The sequence below is a fragment of the Danio rerio genome, chromosome 22, assembly GCF_052040795.2.
Source record: "Danio rerio strain M-AB ecotype USA chromosome 22, GRCz13ab, whole genome shotgun sequence".
In the NCBI taxonomy this organism is placed as follows: domain Eukaryota; kingdom Metazoa; phylum Chordata; class Actinopteri; order Cypriniformes; family Danionidae; genus Danio; species Danio rerio.
Window position 1 is genome coordinate 18,034,916 of NC_141042.1, and position 20,085 is coordinate 18,055,000.

Sequence of the window (20,085 nt, forward strand, 5' to 3'; positions counted from 1 at the left end):
ATTTTGAATCTCTTGTATGAAATGCTATAAATGTTGGCTTGCACTTTGAAAATGTACATTTAACGTATAAATAAAACAAAATCTGCATAAAAAGAATGTTTATTATAAAGTAGACATTAAAATTTGAAGGCTTTAAAAATAAAAAAATAATTACTTTTGGAGTCACAGAAAAAAGCTGTAAAGCAATATTTGAGATAAATAAATTCACATCTTGCCAAAATTGGAACACGGTTGCATGACAAAGGAAGAGTTTTAGCACTATTTTGACAAAAGGAGCAATTTGTACTAAAGTCTGATCCAAATCTTTTCTTTAAGGTGTTTTTGACAGGGTAAATGTTATTTAAAAAGTTAAATGATATTTCCTTTACCTTATTAGTAAGACAAAACTTGCTGTATTGACCATATATTTTCATGATCAAAAAGACCAATATGATCAATGTTCCAATATGAGACAGCAGGAGCGGTAGAGAAACTGATTTCAAGAAAAAGAGCTCTTGTTTTATAGTTTTTTTATCCTTCTTTATGGCAAAACAAATACTGTTATCCATTTTTTAAATTATGGTTTTACACATACATGACAATATAGCAAATAAAATAATGCCAGGGTGATGAACAGTAAATATTAATAACAGTACAAAAAATAAATAAAAACAAGAGCATAAATAATTCAATATAATTCTTACAATTACAGACAAGCAGGACCTGTTCATTAATCAAAGATTTTAAAACTAGAGCACAAATGGGCCGTTTTAATGGCCTTTAGCACTATGCTGAATAGTACAAAAGTATTTTTTTTTTAGTTCCTTATAAAACAAAGTAAAACAGGATTTTTTGTTAGAAAATGTACACTTATAAACATGAAACTTAATCAACAAAATAAATATGATTGCATTTTCCAAATGCAAAGTACAAACGAGCAATTTATATCAATTTCCTTTTTAAATTTACTGAGTTAATGTTTAACCGGATAGAATTTATGAATTAGTTTTAAAGATATTTCTTTTATTTGTAACAAAAAAATGAGCTAGATTGATTATGGGCAAATTAATCCAAGTTACATCTCTAAATAAGGAATCAATAATAGAATAAATTGCACAGAAAACAAAAGAAAAGTCCATGGGAGTTACAGGGAAGTTAAATTGTAAGTTACAAGAAACTCTTCATAGGATACCCTGGAATGTTAAACAGTTCACAAACTAAAACAAAACCCTTTTCAAACCACCTCTCCAAAAATACTCTTGTGTTTATACAAAATACATATATTTTTTTCCAAATAAAATAACGCTGTGGAGAAAAATAGTGCTCGTAGGTACAACGTTATCCATTGAGATTTAAACTAAACTGCGTCAGTCTGTTTCCCATCATGCATCTCTCCTTCTCCTCCAATATCAGCGTCGCTCTTTCAGCATCGCCGCCATTTCAGCAGGCGAAGGACGAGAGTTGCGACTGAATTTTTTGTGCGGGTTTAGCGACACCTCACGGGACGGAAAAGCGACTGAACACCTACCTTTGTTTTTAACTATAAACGCGTGTTTATAAACCGCGTCTGAGGATCCACGAGCAGTTTAATCTGGAAGGAAGAAAACGCGGACATCTGAGAGCAAAATGTCGACTGAGGCTTCGCCAGAGAAAACAGGCCAAGGGTAATGCGACAACTGCATGTTGTTTTCATGTTTTGCCTTTTAATTGTTTATGTCAATGTTAGGTGTGGAGTGTTGCAGTGTATGATGTACCTATAGTTATTTTTACTTAAGTTGCAGTAAATATACCGACGTTTAATGTCTAATTCCAAACTCGCTTGGTTGATTCATTCATATCCTGCCGAAACAAAGGCGTTGGAATCACGCTGCAGGAAACCAGCATGGGAAACGCCACACACAAATGTGTCTTCTAAGCGAAATAAAGCCTGCAGATGAAACATAATAGTTCACATTGGGTAACAAACACGAGTTGACTCTTTTGTATATAAATATAAAACATTTTCTCAGGGTTTTAGTCTTAATTGTTGGGGAAAACAACTGCTTTTAATGTAATTGTGTATTTGATTTTTCAGTAATACATGCATAATGTAACTTCAAAAAGCACGCAAATAAAAATCAACTAGGGCTGGGCGATTTGCCAAAAAAGATCTCGATACATTTTTCCATATTGAACGATAACGATATATATTTTGATGCAAGTTGTTAATGCTTCCAGAATGAATTGAGTACCTCAACAATGACTGAAGCCACAAAAATGAAAGGGTCCATTAAATGGCATAACATATTTTCGGTGGCCGAAAAAAATCGATACATTTCTAATATCAACATTTTTACATTACAATTGTTGCTTATTTATGCTGTGTGATTGGCTCTTACATCAATATAGAGTACAAAAAAGTCCAGAGTTTATCATTTACAAATTTTATTGCAATTCGATGTCCTATCGTATATCGGCCCTGCCCTGATATCAACAAAAAACAATGAAAATCGAGAAAAAAGCTCAGATTATCAGGAATACCCCAAATAAAACAGATCAGAAGAAAGGTTAAAAACATAGCTCATTTTTTAGATGATAAGAACAGTTACAGTATTTTTAGCTTGATTGGGCACAGGCACTGTTAAAAAAATAATAATCGAAATCTAGAATCCAAACTTTGAATATTTTTTTGTGTGTGTAAAACGTGGGTGAGATGTTCCAGGGGAATTAACGGGATTTATCACAAATCCAATTAAGTAAAATAAATTTTTTTTCTGGTGGCTAAGGTTAATATGATACAATTTCTTGATGGGAAAAAAAGAATGTGTCCTTTAGGTATACCCAAAATCAAAGAAATTTGGTCAAAATCCAGCTGCATGTTAAAGATCTTTTCCATTTTCCCCACCAAAGACCAACAACTTTGCAGTCTGTTAACATTCTGCATAGGCTGGTGTAAGATTCTGACAGTTTGATAACCTTGGATAAAACTATTACGGTTTGATGGTGTTGTGCTCACTGCTCTAAAGTATATTATATTTAAATGTCAGGGTAAAAAAAACTAAAACTTTTCCCTTCTTTTAAACACAATTTTTTTTTTTGAGAAACAAAAAAAATTGGAGCAGTAAACATGTCAGGCTGAATATTGAAAATAAATCATTGACTTCTGTCTTCATTAGTTTCAAAAACACAGCTTTCTTTATAATTTAAAACAACTTCTTTTGATATCTTTTCTGCTGCAGATACTGTTGTCCTAAACAAAACTAAAGAAAAAAATCTTACACATACCTTAGGAGTGGTATAGTAGGAAATTTTGGTGGATTTGAAACCTTGTCTTTTCCAAATGGCGTTATACCTTAAAAACGGTTATCGTCCCATACCCAATTAACAATTGCTTTTAAAAAAACAAAACAAAAGCATAGCATATACAGCTGTTCATTTGCAAACTATCTATTTTGTACATTTTTACTTCTCTTACATAATGCATTTTTATTAAATTGCTTAAGTTGAAAACTGAAAAAAGGCTTTATTAGATATTTATTCTATAGTTCACTTCATTGAAACAACATCAAGTGTTTACACAGTACTTAGACTATTTAAATGAGTAAAGAAAAATCTGCAATCAACTCAAACCTGCTTGCATAATGTAGTTTTGTGTCATTCAGGATAGAATTTGTTTCTTTCTGGGTGCAAAAAGCATTAATTTGCATGTTCTTTCCATACAGAAATGCAGTGAACGGCAAGTCCAACCATGAATCGAGAAAGGAAAGGCCCCCGAAGCGTGGTGGTGGGGGACGGTTCGAACCCTATTCGAACCCCAACAAGAGATACAGCGTGTTTGTCAGCAACATTCCCTATGATGTTAAATGGCAAACGCTGAAAGATCTCATGAAGGAAAAAGGTACGCTTTTGTGCTGCATGGTTGTATCTCTCAGGACCCTTTTAGTTTTGAAGGTGGCCACCTTACACAGTTGCTTTAGGTCAGAGGACAAACATCCCATCATGGGGAAGTGGTCTCGGAGAAAGGCTGTTCTAATAGTGTCTTGAGGGGGAAAGGCTGTTGTTGAAACCGTCTAATTAAGTTTGCTAATGTGGGTGGATGGAACTTTAAAATTCTGTGTGCATTTGCACATGCATTAAGAACTTGAGATTAATCCATTCATATGAATCTGATTCCTGTAATCGGTCTCTACGGCTTTGGAGAAAGTGTGTAGTTTATTTACTATAACCTGTTGGTTAGTATTTCAGTAACAACCCATGAGTGGTCACATTTTTCCCAATCCTTGAGTTAGCACCCCCTCCATGCCTAATGATTTGTACGCATGGGGAATTTCATGTGGAAACTGTTGCTTGTAGAATTAAATTGCATTTTCTTTTTTTAGGTTTGCCAGAGTGAATGTTGTTGCAGCAGATCTTCATTATTGTGCCCATTATTATAAAAAAATAATTAAAAATGGATGTGATTGATTTCTGGGGGTACAGGTCTACAGAGTAAAGCAGCTTCTTAAGCTGGTCCTTGTTTTTATTTCATGGACAGACGTTCTTGCTGGAGAAGGTGGTTCTTCGAGGCAGTTTCTTACAAACAGACTAGACCTTGTTTGGGTTTGCACAGTCTCATCGGAGATCTAATTCTATTCTTGAGTGTTTATCAATCGGGACTTGTTGGAGCTGGTTTGGCTAATCGATTAAAATTTAGAGTCTCGATGCTAATAATTGTTTAGTTGGGAAGCCACGTTTGTTCCAGGTGGATGAGGTTTTAGTTTCTGTAATTTTAAACTATTATTTTGTAATCTAGGTAGATTTATTTATTTTTTTTATTTTTATCTAATAATTTTTTTGACTTAACGTCATTGCTTGTGTGTCGATTGTATCAGAGGGAGCTGAAGTCATGTTAACCTTACTACAAAAGGTTAGTTGACGTCCAACAAAGGCCGCAGTTGGCAATCCAATCAAATTCTGATGGCTCGGGAGGTTAAATCCTTTTGGTCTGTTTTGGATGTTGAGGTTCCCAGCAAGGACAGCTTAAGAAGTTTTCTTTAAGACCATTTACAGCTTGCTTCTTGTAGACCTGTACCAGAATTTGTGCTCTTGAGGTGCTGGGGGAGGAGGCTCTGGACTTGCAGGCCGAGCTCACTCTCACCGTCCCCCCGTTTGTGTCTGCTCTAAACCCCAATTGTTCTCTCGGCTTCTCTCCCCTTTGGTGTGTGTCGTCTGGAATCTGATTTGTAGTGGGTGAGGTAACGTACGTGGAACACTTAATGGACGGAGAAGGCAAATCAAGGGTAAGTGCAAGAGACGAACATCCATTTGTCCGCTTGAGTTCATACATATACTCTTAGATTTTAATGTGGGATGTTCAGGACTGGGTTGAGAGTTCAAAAATGTGTCGTCTTGAGTGGCATTTGAACATAAATGGACGCCGACTGCAGTTCTGAGTGGAACCGCAGGGATCGTTTCCCATCCCAGTTATATAGTAACTCTGGTTTTTGTGTGTTTAGAGGTAGCTTTTCTTTTTTTTGCACTTTGAGTCTCATTTTGGACTTCAGGTGGTGTTCAGTAACTAAAGGATAACATTGGCGTCAATGAATTGTTGAGTGGGTAAACAACAGAAATGGAGCTTGTGTAATTGGAACTGAAGGCCGGTTGTGTAGTCTGATCGTCAATAATTCCTGTGAGCCTTTTTGTTGTAAATATGTACTAAATGTAACCATTTTGTGAACACCACTGACAAGTATTATGAATATTTTTTTCTCAATTTGTTGTTCCTGAATTGTTTAAAGAGATCCTGAGTCAATTTTCAATGGTTACTTGTGGCTTTTGTCTAATTGTCTCTTTTGTTCCTGGTATGTTTGTACGATCGTCTTGACCGATGTGCTGACTGAAAAAAAAAGGGTTGTGCGTAAGTATCTTTCATAATATCTCATTTATTACTTTTCTGCTTTTGTGCAACTCTTACTGACATTTGTCTTGGTTTTTAAGGGTGGTTGAGTTCAGAACTGAAGAGCTCATGAAAAAGGCTGTTGAAAAGGTCAACAAACATGTCATGAATGGCCGTCCTCTCAAGGTTAAGGAGGTGAGTGCATTTTAACTATAAAGAAAAAAAAATGATTTCAAGTGAGATTTCAGTCTATTTCTTATTTAGTTTTAGATTTATTTCAACATAGCTTAAGAACTAAACTTAAAAGCATAAATCTTTGATTGTAATATCAGGATAATTAATATTTTAGCACTTGTGTATCAATGTAATAACCATGTGTCTTTACTAATGGCCCGTGTCCACTGAGTGATACAGTATGGGTCACCTTTATCAGGCTTGCGTTTTCATTGCTGAAAGGGTACCAGTGGTATTGTAACGTCTGCAATTATTTTAAATAAATAAATAAATGCTGCATGTATGAACATGTATAAGACCCTTATACTCTCCAATATGTTACCAATTGCAAGAATTAAATCATTATACATTTAGTCATTATTTGGATTCAAAAACATGTAAACTATAGCCCAAAGTAACCTCTCATCTGTATCTTTAATCTCCACCAGCGCATGTAAACTCTTGTTAGAAAGTAATGCTGTCATCCCGAGTTCATAATAGTCCAAAAGGTGAAGAAAATAGTTAAACATAACAGTAACTCCTTCGATTTTTGGGTTTCTCCTTTGTTTTTTTCATGTGTATTTCTCACATTTGTTAGTTTCTGAAAGGACGAAGTCAGAAGTACTTCAATAATCATGCCCACGTTATTATCAGCTCAAGTTTTTTCAAATATAAAAGCAAAAGTGAAACTGCTTGCGCTTTAGACGGCCTTCTAAGCTTTTTGGTGTATTTTGTTGGTGGAAACGGCCATAAAAGCATACCGTACCACTCAGTGGAAACGGCCCCAAAAAAAGTATATGCTTAAATGAATATTTATTTAAGACATTAAGGAATATATATACTCGTGTGATAGTTTTTATAACTTGTATGATTTTACGATAGTCGTGATGTTTTCAGAAACTTGCTCTTAAACCAGTGTACAAATTAAACGCAGAAAGGGTTGTCTCTATTTTTACATTTGTAAACATTTAAACATGTAAACATTGTAACATTTGACAGTTCATGTATTAAACCATAGCTCATGTGACCACAGTCAGTAAATGCTTCTCTTGTGCTGCTCTCAGGATCCAGATGGAGTGATTTCTCAGCGTGAAGCTAACCGGGGTCATGGTGGTGGCGGAGGTGGCGGTGGACCCCCAGGCATGGGAGGAGGCATGGGCGGTGGCATGGGAGGAGGCATGGGTGGTGGCATGGGAGGAGGCATGGGTGGTGGCATGGGCGGAGGCATGGGTGGAGGAATGGGCGGAGGCATGGGTGGAGGAATGGGCGGAGGAATGGGGATGGGCCCAGGACCTGGTTCTTCTTCAATGGTCAACATCCCTCCCAGTCTCATGAACAACCCTAACATTCCCAACGAGGTCATCCACGGCCTCCAAGCTGGAAAAATTGGAAGCACCATTTTTGTGGCTAATGTAAGATTTTTAACCCTTTGTGGACCATATGAAGATTCTGAAAATGTGCCCGCTGAGTATTGATGTGGCTTTTTTTTTTTTTTTTTTTTTTTTTTGCACAGTTGGACTACAAAGTGGGATGGAAGAAACTGAAAGAGGTGTTCGGGATGGCCGGTATGGTCGTGCGTGCTGATATCCTGGAGGATAAAGATGGGAAAAGCAGAGGCATGGGAACGGTCACATTTGACATGCCTATTGAGGCTGTTCAGGCAGTCTGTATCCTTCATGATAGTTTGTGCTATTGGTTTAAATGAAGTTATGCTATATAAATGTACACAATGGATGAAAATTGTTCCTTAATTTGTATTAGCCATGTTTAATGGTCAGCTCCTCTTCAACCGGGTCATGCATGTCAAACTGGTAAGTAAACGAGCTGATTTAGTGATTTATGTTTGCTAAACTCTTCCAAATCCCCCTTCAAATCGGTCATTGTCTTTTTAGGATGAGAAATCCCTTCCAAAAGGAGACTTTGCACCCCCAGAGCGTGCTCCAGCACTTCCTCGTAAGTGCTAACTATATTTGCTGCCTTCACATTTAGCAATTTTCATTGCAATTCTTCTCTAAACCAGTTTCCACAATCTCCTCCAGGTGGTTTGAGCGGTGTTGGTCTTGGTCTGGGACCCGGCGGTCAACCCATTGATGCTACGCAGCTCAATCGTGGCGGGATGGGCAATATGGGGCCAGGAGGTAAACGCATGTCTCCTGTTGAATTGTATGCATTGTTTCTGCATGTTCTCCCGCACTGACCATCATCCCCCTCTCCCTTCATCAATTCATTTTCCCCATAGGAATGGATGGAATGGGCTATGGTGGCATGGGTAGAATGGGAGGTATGTGTTTTAATGGGACATCTCAAGCCCTTTTTTCCCTCCCTCCTTCCCCTCGGGGCATGTTTTTATCGCATATCAGTAGGGTTTACTGAATTTGATTTGCATGCTGTATTTTGAAGGTTTTTAGTTTGATAGAAAAGGCAATGCCCAAGCTGTCTTGATCTATACATTTTCTTCTAAAGAGGTGCAGGATTTTAAATTATTATTATTATTATTATTATTCCTACTTCTGTTGCATTCATAGTAAGTGTTTGTCACAATAGGCATTGTTTCAGATTATTTTTTAAGGAGGTTACATGGCCATGTTTGAAGGTTGTGTGCAAAACAGCATCTGCAGTCTTATCAGTCAATCTCTGATATTACTGAAACAAAAAACTTGCCCATCTTTGTCGGGATGTTTTGCAGTATCTTAGACATGGCTTGTCCAATAAAACACCAAATAAAAGAGAAATGCATCCCAAAACACTGGCGTTGCTAATTCACTTAAGACTCTCTACATCTAACTTATTATGCCAAAATCATATTTTGACAAATAGTCGTGACAATGTAAATTTGGTGTGATCTGAATTGTGATTTGTTTAATTAATAATGGTATTTCATTTTATATTGAGGCTTTTTATCCCCAACAATTTTTTTTTAATTTTTTTACACTACTTATCCACTGCATTAAAGATTTTTTTGTGAGTTTTAATTTGGTGCATAATTTATCTATGACTTCAGGCATGGACAATTTTGGAGGCGGCGGCGGTGGTGGTGGCGGCATGAACAACATGGATCGTTTCGGACCTTCTGGAATGGGACGAATGAATGGTATGAGTTTTATTTTTATTATATGCATGTATGAAATCAGTTTATTTTTTGTCTTTGTCTAATTGTTCTAGTTGAAGTGAGAGTAAAGCTTTATTTTCTTTTGACTTCAGATATGGATCGTGGAATGGGTGGTGGCTTTGATCGAGATTTCAGTGGTCGTAATGACATGGGAATGTCCCGCAGCAACTTTGGAGACTCTTTTGATCGAGGAATGGGTCAGTAACATTGTACAGAATTGTGTAAAGTACATGAAAATGTGCAATATGTAAACCCATTTTTTAAAATCTTCCAATTCCCAGGAAACTCCATGGGTATGGATCGCATGAATTCTGGCATGGATCGGCTTAGTGGTGGAATAGACCGTATGGGAGGAGGAGGAGGAGGTGGAGGAATGGACCGCATGGGAGGGGGAGGAGGAGGTGGAGGAATGGACCGCATGTCTGATCTGGACCGCATGGGTTCTAGCTTTGATAGAATGGGGTCAGGGCTTGACCGTCTCGGCCCCAGCATGGATCGTATGGGTTCAGGCCTGGACCGCATGAGCACTAGCGTGGACCGTATGGGTCCTGGTGGCTTTGACCGCTTGGGCTCGTCCAGCATGGATCGTATGAGCGGTGGAATGGACTTTGCTTCTCCCATGGGCATGGACCGGATGAACACAGGTCTCGATCGAATGGGCTCAAACTTTGACCGCATGGGCTCTGGTGGCATGGACCGTTTCTCTTCGGGTCTGGACCGCATGGGCTCCAGCATGGATCGAATGGGATCTGGTGGCATCGGTGGCCAGTTTGACAGGCCCGGAGACATGGACCGTGGTAACTTTGGTTCTCCATTCGGCGGGTCTGGGCAAGGAGGAGGACCAGGGTCTGGTGGAGCCAATGCCAGGAAGGGCTGCCAGATTTTTGTCAGAAATGTAAGCAGACAGTATTCTTATTATTGGGTAATACTGTAGGGAAGGATTAAACCAAGAACAATGGGATTAATATTGTTGTGTACATGCACTTGCATATTTATTAAATAACACCACACTATGATGAGCAAGTTTAAAACTGAAACTGGTGGGCAATAGCAGACAGTCGTCAACATTTAAAGTAGGCTTGTCATGATACTGGAATTTGGTACCAATCAATACTGAAGTTTAAAAACGGCCATTTCCCGCTAGCATTTGAGCGCTGTTGAGCTCATAGGAAACGGTTGTGATTGGCTGTGAAGGTCATCAGTTCACCAAACTCACCGCTGTTTACTGAGTGGAACCACAGATACAAGGACGCTGGAGCAATTTAAAGTCATGATTCATCAGCTTGTAGACAAACCAGATGATTGATGTGACTTTAAAACACTTCAGTGTTCCTGTATCTGTGGTTCCACTCAGTAAACAGCGGTGAGTTTGGTAAACTGATGATTTTCACAGCCAATCACAGTCATTTTTGTCGAGCATGTGAGCACAATAGCCAATCCGCTGAGTGCGGTCGAATTTTAGCGGGAAATGGACGGTTTAGAATTTTGTTATCTATTGGTACTGATTTCCAGTATCTTGACAACACTAATATGAAGTGGATAAACGTGTTTTTCAAAATCGTCCTAAAACAATGAGTGGTGTTTACTAGTTGTAGGACAACTTTGATGGTCATTATTTTTTAGATACACGTCAAATGTTGAATACTGTAGTCAAAGTTGTATTCTGTTTTCATTTAATTAACTGTTAACTGCATTTCACAATTGAGACTTAACAAATTTATACCTCTTGCATCAATTGTAAACTGATCCTGCTTCTATGAAGTTGATGTATTAAGTTAAATTTCTTGCCTAAAGTCAATAAGAAAATCTTCAGAACTCTTCAAACTCATGATGATAATTGACTGGTGAGATTAAACAAGTTCATTTTATGCAGGATTTGATTAGAAAGTGAAAACCGTCACTATTTTGTGGCCGCCCACACAGCCTGTTGCATCATCAGTCAGGAAACGATGTTTCTGTCCACTCTTTAATAATGAATTCATTTGTTTTTCCAGCTGCCCTTTGACTTCACCTGGAAGATGTTGAAGGACACTTTTAATTCCTGTGGTGAGATGTCTTTCCAGTCCTACTAAACCCAGACTTCTATTCTGTCAACATTTGTAATGTATTTTCTGTGTGTTTTTCCGTCCAGGCATGGTTCAGTATGCAGATATAAAGATGGAGAACGGGAAGTCTAAGGGCTGTGGTGTGGTGCGCTTTGACAATCCTGAGACCGCTGAGCGAGCCTGTCGCACCATGAACGGCTACCGGCTCAACGGCAGAGAGATTGACGTCAGGATTGACAGAAATGCGTAATCCTACATTCTTTGCCTTCCATATTCGATTCCCTCCACCCCATACACTATGCTTTCCAGGTTATTTGTCAGTTACATATTTGTGCCAAATGGTACATTTTTAGGTTTATGACTTTTTAGAGACCAAATTTTTTTTTTTTGCCCACTTTTTATTGTGATGCTTTCCAACAAATTGCCTTTGTTAAAGGTTTGCTAATAAATCTGTGTTGAGAACAGAAGCACTCTGTGTTGTGTGGTTCTCTTCAGATCACTAGACCCGGATATCTCATCACTTTAAAAACAAAAGCCAAGTGAATCAAGTTGTTTATTTGAAGGTTCTGAACAAAATGTACACACATCAGTCCATTGGTGGTGGTCTTCTTCATAGAGGTAACTGTCTATGCTGTACATCAATGCAAATACTCACATTTTGCCATGCTCTTTTGCTATCGAAGGGGGGCACACAGCTTGTTTTTCTTTTGACCACACACATACACACAAAACAGCTCAATTTTTGGAAGAGCAAGCGATTGATACAATTGTATGTCTGAGACGGTACAGACTTTACCATCCCAACTGAAGTTTACACGATACAAAAAAAAAAAAACCAGCTGGAAGAATGGGTGGGTTTCTGCAAGCCACTCGTGCGAAATAAACCCTCGAAAAACATTTAAAATATAATTTATATGTATTTAAATATCTATATACAAATTCTCTAAGACACTATCATAGGGTGGGAGAAAGAGAGACTGAGTTGGTGAGTATTTTTCTAACTGTAGGTTGGCAAGAATATAAGGCAACTTAAATATGCGTGTGCTACACTTTACAGATATATTGCTGTAGTAGTCGCTTCAGATACGACAGCAATATCAAATAGCAACTGGCCACTGCACGTTATAAGAATCCGTGTCGCACATTTTCACACTCGCAACCACAAACACACACGCACAGCCTATACATGTTGATATACAACTGACCTTCAATATTTCTGTGGTGAAATGATTGCGATATTTGGCCTCCAACACAAGTTTGGTCCCGTCTTCCGATTTAACATGTCTCTGTAATTAGGTTCTGATGATATTAATGGATTTAGGTGCGTTATAAATAACTTATTTGGACAATGGAATGTATATAAAAACAAAACGGGTAAACATATATATATTTTAAAACTATTTCAATCCATTGTGGATCCTAATTTCTAAATTAAAACGTGGAAAAATGGACTTTGGTTGTTGGTGAAAATCACACAATATACTTGTTGCACTTTCACCAAACTCAAACACTGCACACACTATTGCTGGTTCTTTTTCTTTCTTTCTGATGAACCAATAAAAACAAACCAAATTGTACAGGATTATATATATATATAGGTTTACATTTCACAATCCACTTTGTATTCTCTCAATTTCAACAAATTATTTCCTTTCATTTGAGTTAGTATTTCACCTTTTTCTTCAGAATTCTGAGTTTAACTCTGTTCATACAGTCCAGACACACAGCTCCCAATTCTTAGGAAAATTTGAAAAAGCCAAAATTGCAAGACTTTTTATTTTTGGCAATTCTGTTTGTATCAGATTTTTTTTTTTCTATAAACGGTTTATATTCCACATATTGTGCAATATTGCATCTTTTAATCGTTTTCTCAGACCTGTGATACAAACTCGTAAAAGCAAAATTTCTGAGCTAAAATTGTGAGATACAAAGTTGCAAAACTTATACCAATAAGAATTGTGACCATTTCTCGCAATTGCATTTGATTTTTTTTTTAAATAAAAAAAAAAAGATACTGAATCGGAATTGCGACTACTCATAATTGCAGATTTACATTTCATGTTGCAGTTTTAAAAAGGAAAAAATAGAAATCGACTTGAAATGTTTACAAGCTAAATATGGGAAATATAAAATTACAATTCTGAGGAAAAAAAGCCAATTTTTGGAAAACAAACAAAAAAAAAATCTATTTTTAGTGTCTCTCACTTATCTTTACAGTTCATTGATCAGAATTCTGTTTCTATCTACTTTTTCTATGAACTCTGAGTTCATCCTTCACAATTTTAAATAGTTTACCATAAACTGAGATAACTCCAGACCAGTCAGAATTGTTTCTTGTAATTTAGAGTTGACTTTCTCACAACTTGAAAATGAAATTGAACATGATGAAACATGAACATGAAATTGGATGTTTGTAAGTTGAAATCGCGAGATTCAAATTTGCAAAAGGAATTGCAACTATTTCTCTCCTCTGTGAGTTTACAGGGGTTTTCCCCAATTTGTACATTTTTATGAAAAATGCTAAACTTTTTACAAAACAGTGACAAATAATACAGTCAAACTTGTTTATTCCCAATTCCAAATATAATGCTTCTGCAAAACTGAATTTGCGAGAAATAGTCAGAATTCTGAGAGACACTTTTTTCAAACAAGCTTCCATAAAATCCCTCCAAAACATATTAAATTAGCAAAAACTGCAACCTATTCATATGAACCGTCCGCCCATTTGCATCAGTGCGAATGAATTTACAATTTTTTTCAACAATTTCGTAATGATGCCAATAACCAAACTAAAATAAATACAAATACATTTATTTTGTCAACAAAACTCTCAGCCTACCTCCAAAATAAAAAAAATAAAAAAAATGCCAATGAGGAGAGGCTTGAGTCCCAGAACTTACTTGGATGAACACATTTCACAGTACTTAATAAAATAAAAGAACAGAACTTTTAACACAATCAAACAAAAACTTTCATTATTACTTTTAAATACCTCTATACAATGGCATTACCACTCGCTTGGTTCTGTTTGTGGAATAGATGACAGGACGATGAAGATGAAGCAGTTGCGGAAACATCTGACAGCAGCGTCCATCCGACATGATTCATCTGAAGAGTCCAAACCTTTAGCTGCCCTTCTCTCCTGAGGTCTGATTACTGTCGAGACATGGTAAAAAGGGTTGCTACCATCAACATCAAGGACTGTGAACTGAAGACGATCAATGACACAATGCACACTTACTGTTTCACTTTCCCCTTCATCCTCGGGCAGGGTTTTAGGCCCTGAGCTGAAATGCAGAGGAGAATAAACCCAGCTTTTGTCTTCTGGAGGCTGCAGTTATACCAGCAGTACAGCAGAGGGAGCCAGAGAGGAGGAAAGACAGGAAAACAAGAGCGGCAGAGAGGAATATAAGTGTCACCGATTTGAACATTTCAAGGTGTCGGGAAAATGGAAATGGGTTTTGAAGTACACGTTATTTGAAAGCTAAACTACTAAAACATCTTTATTTTAACTATATAAAAAAACCAATGTAAAAGCCTTCAGTCTATAGTCACCTTCACATACTAGAACGACTACATCTGTGCACAGATTATTGGTGTTTATTTACGAAGTGAAGTCGCCATCTACTGGCCTGGGATACGGAATAGAGTGCAATTAGTTTATTGCGTGTAAAAAAATTCAAACATTTAAAAGCGAAATTTGCATGTGCACCACTGCCATGTAAACAAAACCTTTAAAAACACAGTGGCTAGAGATGGACATTAGTTAACATTTACTGCGAATAATAATTAATATATCGTCACCTTGGAATGATAAGGTTCTATCTGTTTACTGAATGATTTTGAGATATTGAGCTTTAAAGCTTTTGCATTCCGTATAACCAACTTATAAAAAAAATGCTATAATGTAAATAAGTTGTCATGACATAAGAATATGTCAATAACTCAATTTTGTCAGAAATGTCAGACAGAACCTTATCATTCTAAGGTGATGATATGTATTAAATGTATGTTTCATTTTTGATGGCAATTCATTCATTCATTTTCTTGTCGGCTTAGTCCCTTAATTAATCTGGGGTCGCCACAGCGGAATGAACCGCCAACTTATCCAGCAAATTTTTACGCAGCGGATGCCCTTCCAGCTGCAACCCATCTCTGGGAAACATCCACACATACACACACTCATACACTACGGACAATTTAGCATACCCAATTCACCTGTACCGCATGTCTTTGGACTGTGGGGGAAACCGAAATACCCGGAGGAAACCAGGGAGAACATGCAAACTCCACACAGAAACGCCAACTGAGCCGAGGATCGAACCAGCGACCTTCTTGCTGTGAGGCGAACATGCTACCCACTGCGCCACTGCGTCGCCTTGATGGCAATTATTTTTTGCAAATGTGAATCTGGATTTTCATAGCAAAATGAATGACTTCTGTACTTAAAACAGTATTCAGCTTTAAAAGTGAAGAAAATAAAATGATAGCAAATCATCATTTGTTTTAGTCTTTGTAAATGTTTGTTTATACATAAACCTTTCACAAGTAAATCTATTTACTTCGCGATGCCAGTTTTACGCCTGGTGTTTGACCTGTACGACACCTTGGAGTCTGTAATTCTGCTGCCATTGGCCAGATCTAGTGGTGGGTAAAGCGAGGCTTCATGAAACACTGAAACAGTCGAAGCAAATGTGTCAAAGCTTAAAAAGGTTTCGAAACCCTGCAGTGACACCTATGGTCATTTTTTTTTTTGTATTGACCTGGAACAGCTTCAGCAAAGAACAGTTGAACAAACTGAGGTATGAAACCCCACTTTGTAGGATTGACCGTTTAAGTGACCGAGTGGAGTGGTTAGGGTTCCTGACAACCATGCGGGGAAAGTGAGTTCGAATTCAGGCTCGTACAGTTTTTTTAAAATGCTTTAATGTCAATTTGAAATGTTTTGTTCTTGTATCGTTTTGTTTCAACATTGGTCTGACATACGAATAAACACTTTGTGAATAAATATGTCTTGTTTTGGTCATAAAACAGGGTTGTTGCTAGATCAGATACAGTTGTGGCCAGAAGTTAACAAGAATTATTTATATTATTAGTTAAATTTCCCATTGTATTTTATTAATTTCTACCCAAAACCCTAAACCCAACCATTACAGTACTGTAAAAATATGAATTATTGTTTTAAAGTGTTACAAAAATGATGCTAAATTGATGGTGTATCAGCAGCTGTATCCTACCTAGACTACACCATAAAACAGAAACATGAATAAAATACATAAAGTCATGATTCTGGAGTCGGGATTCGAACCCAAAAATCATTTGAAGCACAGTAACAACATGCACACGGACAGTCCACTAGGCCACATGTAACAGGTGTGTTTTCTGACCCGGTCAGTCAAACGCAGATTAACCACGTCTCGAAACGTTTCTGAACTGATCGATGCTTTGAATCGCTATAGTCACATGACCAGGTGTTACGAAACCCTTTAGTCACGTGACCTGGGTGTTTCGGATCATGCTTCGTTGCAGTGTTTCGAAACACTTGCGCTTCAGGATCTCGACACTATCGAAACGTCAGTTTCACGTCAGCCATCCCTAGCCAGATCAAGCCGGTCCTCTTCAAGTCAGTCTTTGCTATCACTCCCGCAACAAAAACAAGGACTGGACATGACGCAGCACAGTGACGACATTAAATACGAGCAGACACTTAAAAGTATTCATTTAACACATTTGTGTCCAATAATAGGTTTTATTTCCATATTAGTGACCGTAAAAGAACCGTTCTTTTTAACTGGATCTTCTAAGTGAAGTAGTTTCACCAAATGAAATGAATCATTTGAAACAATCTGCGTCTCTATAAGCACTCTTATCCACAAAGACTTAGTTTTTTTACATGCATGAGTCCTCTGACTCGAAATGAACAAATTCCAGAGTTATTCAGTTATTAGAACAGTACATAAGAGATTGGATTTGAGAATTCAGGGGAACTCATAATAATGTGCATGTGTGATTAAGTGAACCGAACACAAACAATACATGACAAGTGACAGAACTAAACTTGAACAGCTGCAGCGCAAGTAAACTGAGGGCTTAAATGAGAGGATCTGGCGAAAAAACGTATGTTTATTTCATAACAGAGGGTCATAATGACATTTAAATAAGTGAATCATGTTTTAGTTGGGTTTCTTACTTTTAAGAAACTTTTCAGATCATGCTGATGTTTTAACTGACTGAAGTTATGATTGCTGACTACATATTTTTGATATGTTGAGTCTTAACATGAGAGGATTGTCACGAAAGATCCGGTTCACGGAAAAGATCTGAACTTTCCATCACTACTGTGCATCTAACCCCAGAAGCAGCCTTGCACCTTGAACGGTACTTAAGCCTGCTATCTTGTGGGCTGTTGTATTTGAGTTTGAGGATGAGTAGATGGTAGTGTTTTCTGTGTCCTCTAAATACAGGTTTCAAAAATGAATGTTTGGGTGAGTTATTATACACTATTCTGATGATTTTGTATCTTGCACCTAAAACTAATACTGAAACTAATAAAAACTAAACAAAAACTAAGCAATCTCAAAACATAGAAACTAGTTAAAACTAGTAAATCTGCCTAACTGAATTTGAAAACAAAAATCAAAACGAAAAACAAAAAACCTAAAACTAATGAAAAATCCAAAACTATTATAACCTTAATGTACAGTTGAAGTCAGAATAGCCCGCCCTTTGATTTTTTAAATTATGTTTACCAAAGCAGGGAAATGTTCACAGTATGTCTGATAATATTTTTTCTTCTGGAGAAAGTCTTATTTATTTTATTTTGCCTAGAATAAAAGCAGTTTTTAATTTTTTAAAAAACATTTTAAGGTCAAAATTATTAGCCCCTTTAAGCTATATCATTAAGCTATAAGCCATCGTTATACAATAACTTGCCTAATTCCCCTAACCTGCATAGTTAACCTAATTAACCTAATTAAGCCTTTAAACATCACTAAGAAGTGTCTTGAAAAATATCTAGCCAGATTGTATTTACTGTCACCATGACAAAGATAAAATAAATCAGTTATTAGAAATAAGTTATTAAAACTATTATGTGTAGAAATGTGTTGGAAAAAAAATCTGCTCTCCATTAAGCGGAAATTGGAAAAAAAAAAAATAAACATGGGGGCTAAGAATTTTGACTTCAACTGTATAGCAAGGCTAGAGTGTATATATTAGCTGTAATGTACATTGTAGAAAGCATTCTGGAAATAAATATGAATTGAATTTGATAAATAATATTCATTAACCAGCTTTATTATGTTCAAAATTGTATGACTCTGGTCATGTTACATGCAGTTTTTTTTTGCAAATTTTATTGTGAAATTTCATAGCAAAAATCATTCATATAATACCTTTTTTAATCAGTGAATGAAATTTTTCTTTCTGAAATCTTCTAATCTGTATTTGAACCACTTGACAATAGGAAAGGATACTAAAAATGTTATAAAAGCTTATTTTGTAGCTATTTTCTTTTAATTTCATAATCTAATTTAATGGAGAGCTAGTTTCATTTTGTTTTGCCTGTTTATGATTTTATTTGATTATTTATACTGTGAAAAGGACTAAAGTGTCAGCTAAAAATCTTTAATATTCTACTGAAGAATAACTTAATTTGTCATTAAACTATTCCTATAAAAGCACAACACCAAAAAAATGAATAAAAACCAACGTGTTCAGTTGTAGAGAGACAGGGAATTTCAGAAACTAGCTTTAATTCTAAAACTACTTCTAAATGTCGTTTCCGCAAAACATAACAAAAAACTTACAATATGCCTTCTTCTGTGTGTGGCGGGCGGACAAACATGGACGCTGCCATCACAGAACTTAGATGACGCAGAGAAAAAAAAGAGATGGACAGACAGACAGTGAAAGATGGCAGAAGAGTAATGAAGGAGATGAAGGGCTGTTAGCGGTGGAGAAATGAAAACACTGACAGCTCCATTAATAAGAGGAGAGCAGCTGGTGCAGAGTGTTAATGAGGAATAATTCAACAGTCGATAGGCCTCTTTTCAGCACACGGCCGAGTTAAACACCTCAATGTGTCTGAAAAAATTATAGTGATCCACATTCCTCCAATATTCTTGGCTATTATTGGAGATATCCCTGCGAATGCACACTCACGTCTGTGTGTTTTGTCATTCATGTTGGTGTTATTCAAAGTAAAAAAAGCACATGAAAAGTGATTGATTGTTTTTATATACTCAGTAACTTTAATGTTGTACAAAGCTCAGCTGATTGGTGAGGTTTTTGATGTGCATTGTGATTGGCCAAAATTTTCAAGTGCATGTCAAAAATGTAACATTTTCAGCTTCCAAATTTTCCATTTAACGTTTCACATTTTCCATTTAACGTTTCAAATTTTTTCATTTAATGTTTAACATTTTCCGTTTAATGTTTTAAATGTTCTATTTAGTGTTTCAAATGACGTTCAATTTAACGTTGAAAAAGCATGTTGTGTTTAATGTTCTAAATGTTGAACTGAAAGATATGTTCAGTATAATGTTTCAAATTAGTTTACAATGACACATTATAATTAATTTCAATGATCATTCAGATACAAATGTTGTCTTTATTGTTACAAATGCTGTTTATTAAACAATTGGATTACTGTTACAAATGTGTTTATTGTAACAAATGGTGTTTATTGTTATAAATGTGTTTATTATTTATTAGAAATGGTGTTTATTGTTACAAATGTGTTTATTATTTTTTATTAATGTTGTTTATTGTAACAAATGGTGTTTATTGTTATAAATGCATTTATTATTTATTAGAAATGGTGTTTATTGTTACAAATTTTTATTGTTACAAATGTGATTATTATTATTATAAATGGTCTTTAC

The 20,085-nt window shown here is 36.4% G+C and overlaps 2 protein-coding genes across 13 annotated transcripts in view; one reads left to right on the forward strand and one right to left on the reverse strand.

Annotated features, from left to right (window-relative positions):
• Positions 1-1,392: 1,392 nt before the first annotated feature.
• On the forward strand, positions 1,393-11,667 carry hnrnpm (heterogeneous nuclear ribonucleoprotein M). 5 transcript variants are annotated; one of them, NM_001256631.1, is made up of 17 exons: positions 1,393-1,643; positions 3,681-3,856; positions 5,185-5,237; positions 5,847-5,854; positions 5,935-6,028; positions 7,111-7,231; positions 7,319-7,458; positions 7,560-7,713; positions 7,808-7,857; positions 7,939-7,999; positions 8,086-8,184; positions 8,286-8,327; positions 9,048-9,137; positions 9,248-9,352; positions 9,437-10,050; positions 11,150-11,201; positions 11,287-11,667. In NM_001256631.1, exons 1-17 carry the CDS (start codon positions 1,606-1,608, stop codon positions 11,448-11,450), a joined length of 2,061 nt encoding a protein of 686 aa, NP_001243560.1. In that variant the 5' UTR covers positions 1,393-1,605; the 3' UTR covers positions 11,451-11,667. The 5 variants fall into 5 exon arrangements, with proteins under 5 accessions (NP_001243560.1, XP_087158883.1, XP_087158882.1 ...); XM_087302757.1 differs by having other exon boundaries at positions 1,414-1,643; positions 5,185-5,854; positions 7,111-7,458; XM_087302756.1 differs by lacking the exon at positions 5,847-5,854 and having other exon boundaries at positions 1,414-1,643; positions 5,185-5,241; positions 7,111-7,458.
• Positions 11,668-11,735: 68 nt separating this feature from the next.
• pip5k1ca (phosphatidylinositol-4-phosphate 5-kinase, type I, gamma a) overlaps positions 11,736-20,085 on the reverse strand; it is a 44,849-nt gene continuing 36,499 nt past the window's right edge. For 2 of the 8 annotated variants that reach the window (XM_087304188.2, XM_087304192.1), the window contains exons 17-19: positions 19,009-19,065; positions 14,442-14,531; positions 11,736-14,356 (exon numbers count right to left, since the gene is read on the reverse strand). In XM_087304188.2, the coding sequence (XP_087160314.1) occupies positions 14,354-14,356; positions 14,442-14,531; positions 19,009-19,065 (150 nt within the window). In that variant the 3' untranslated portion in view covers positions 11,736-14,353. The remainder of the gene's footprint in view (positions 14,357-14,441; positions 14,532-19,008; positions 19,066-20,085) is intronic. The other 6 variants (XM_087304190.2, XM_087304194.1, XM_087304189.2 and 3 more) reach the window with 3 other exon arrangements.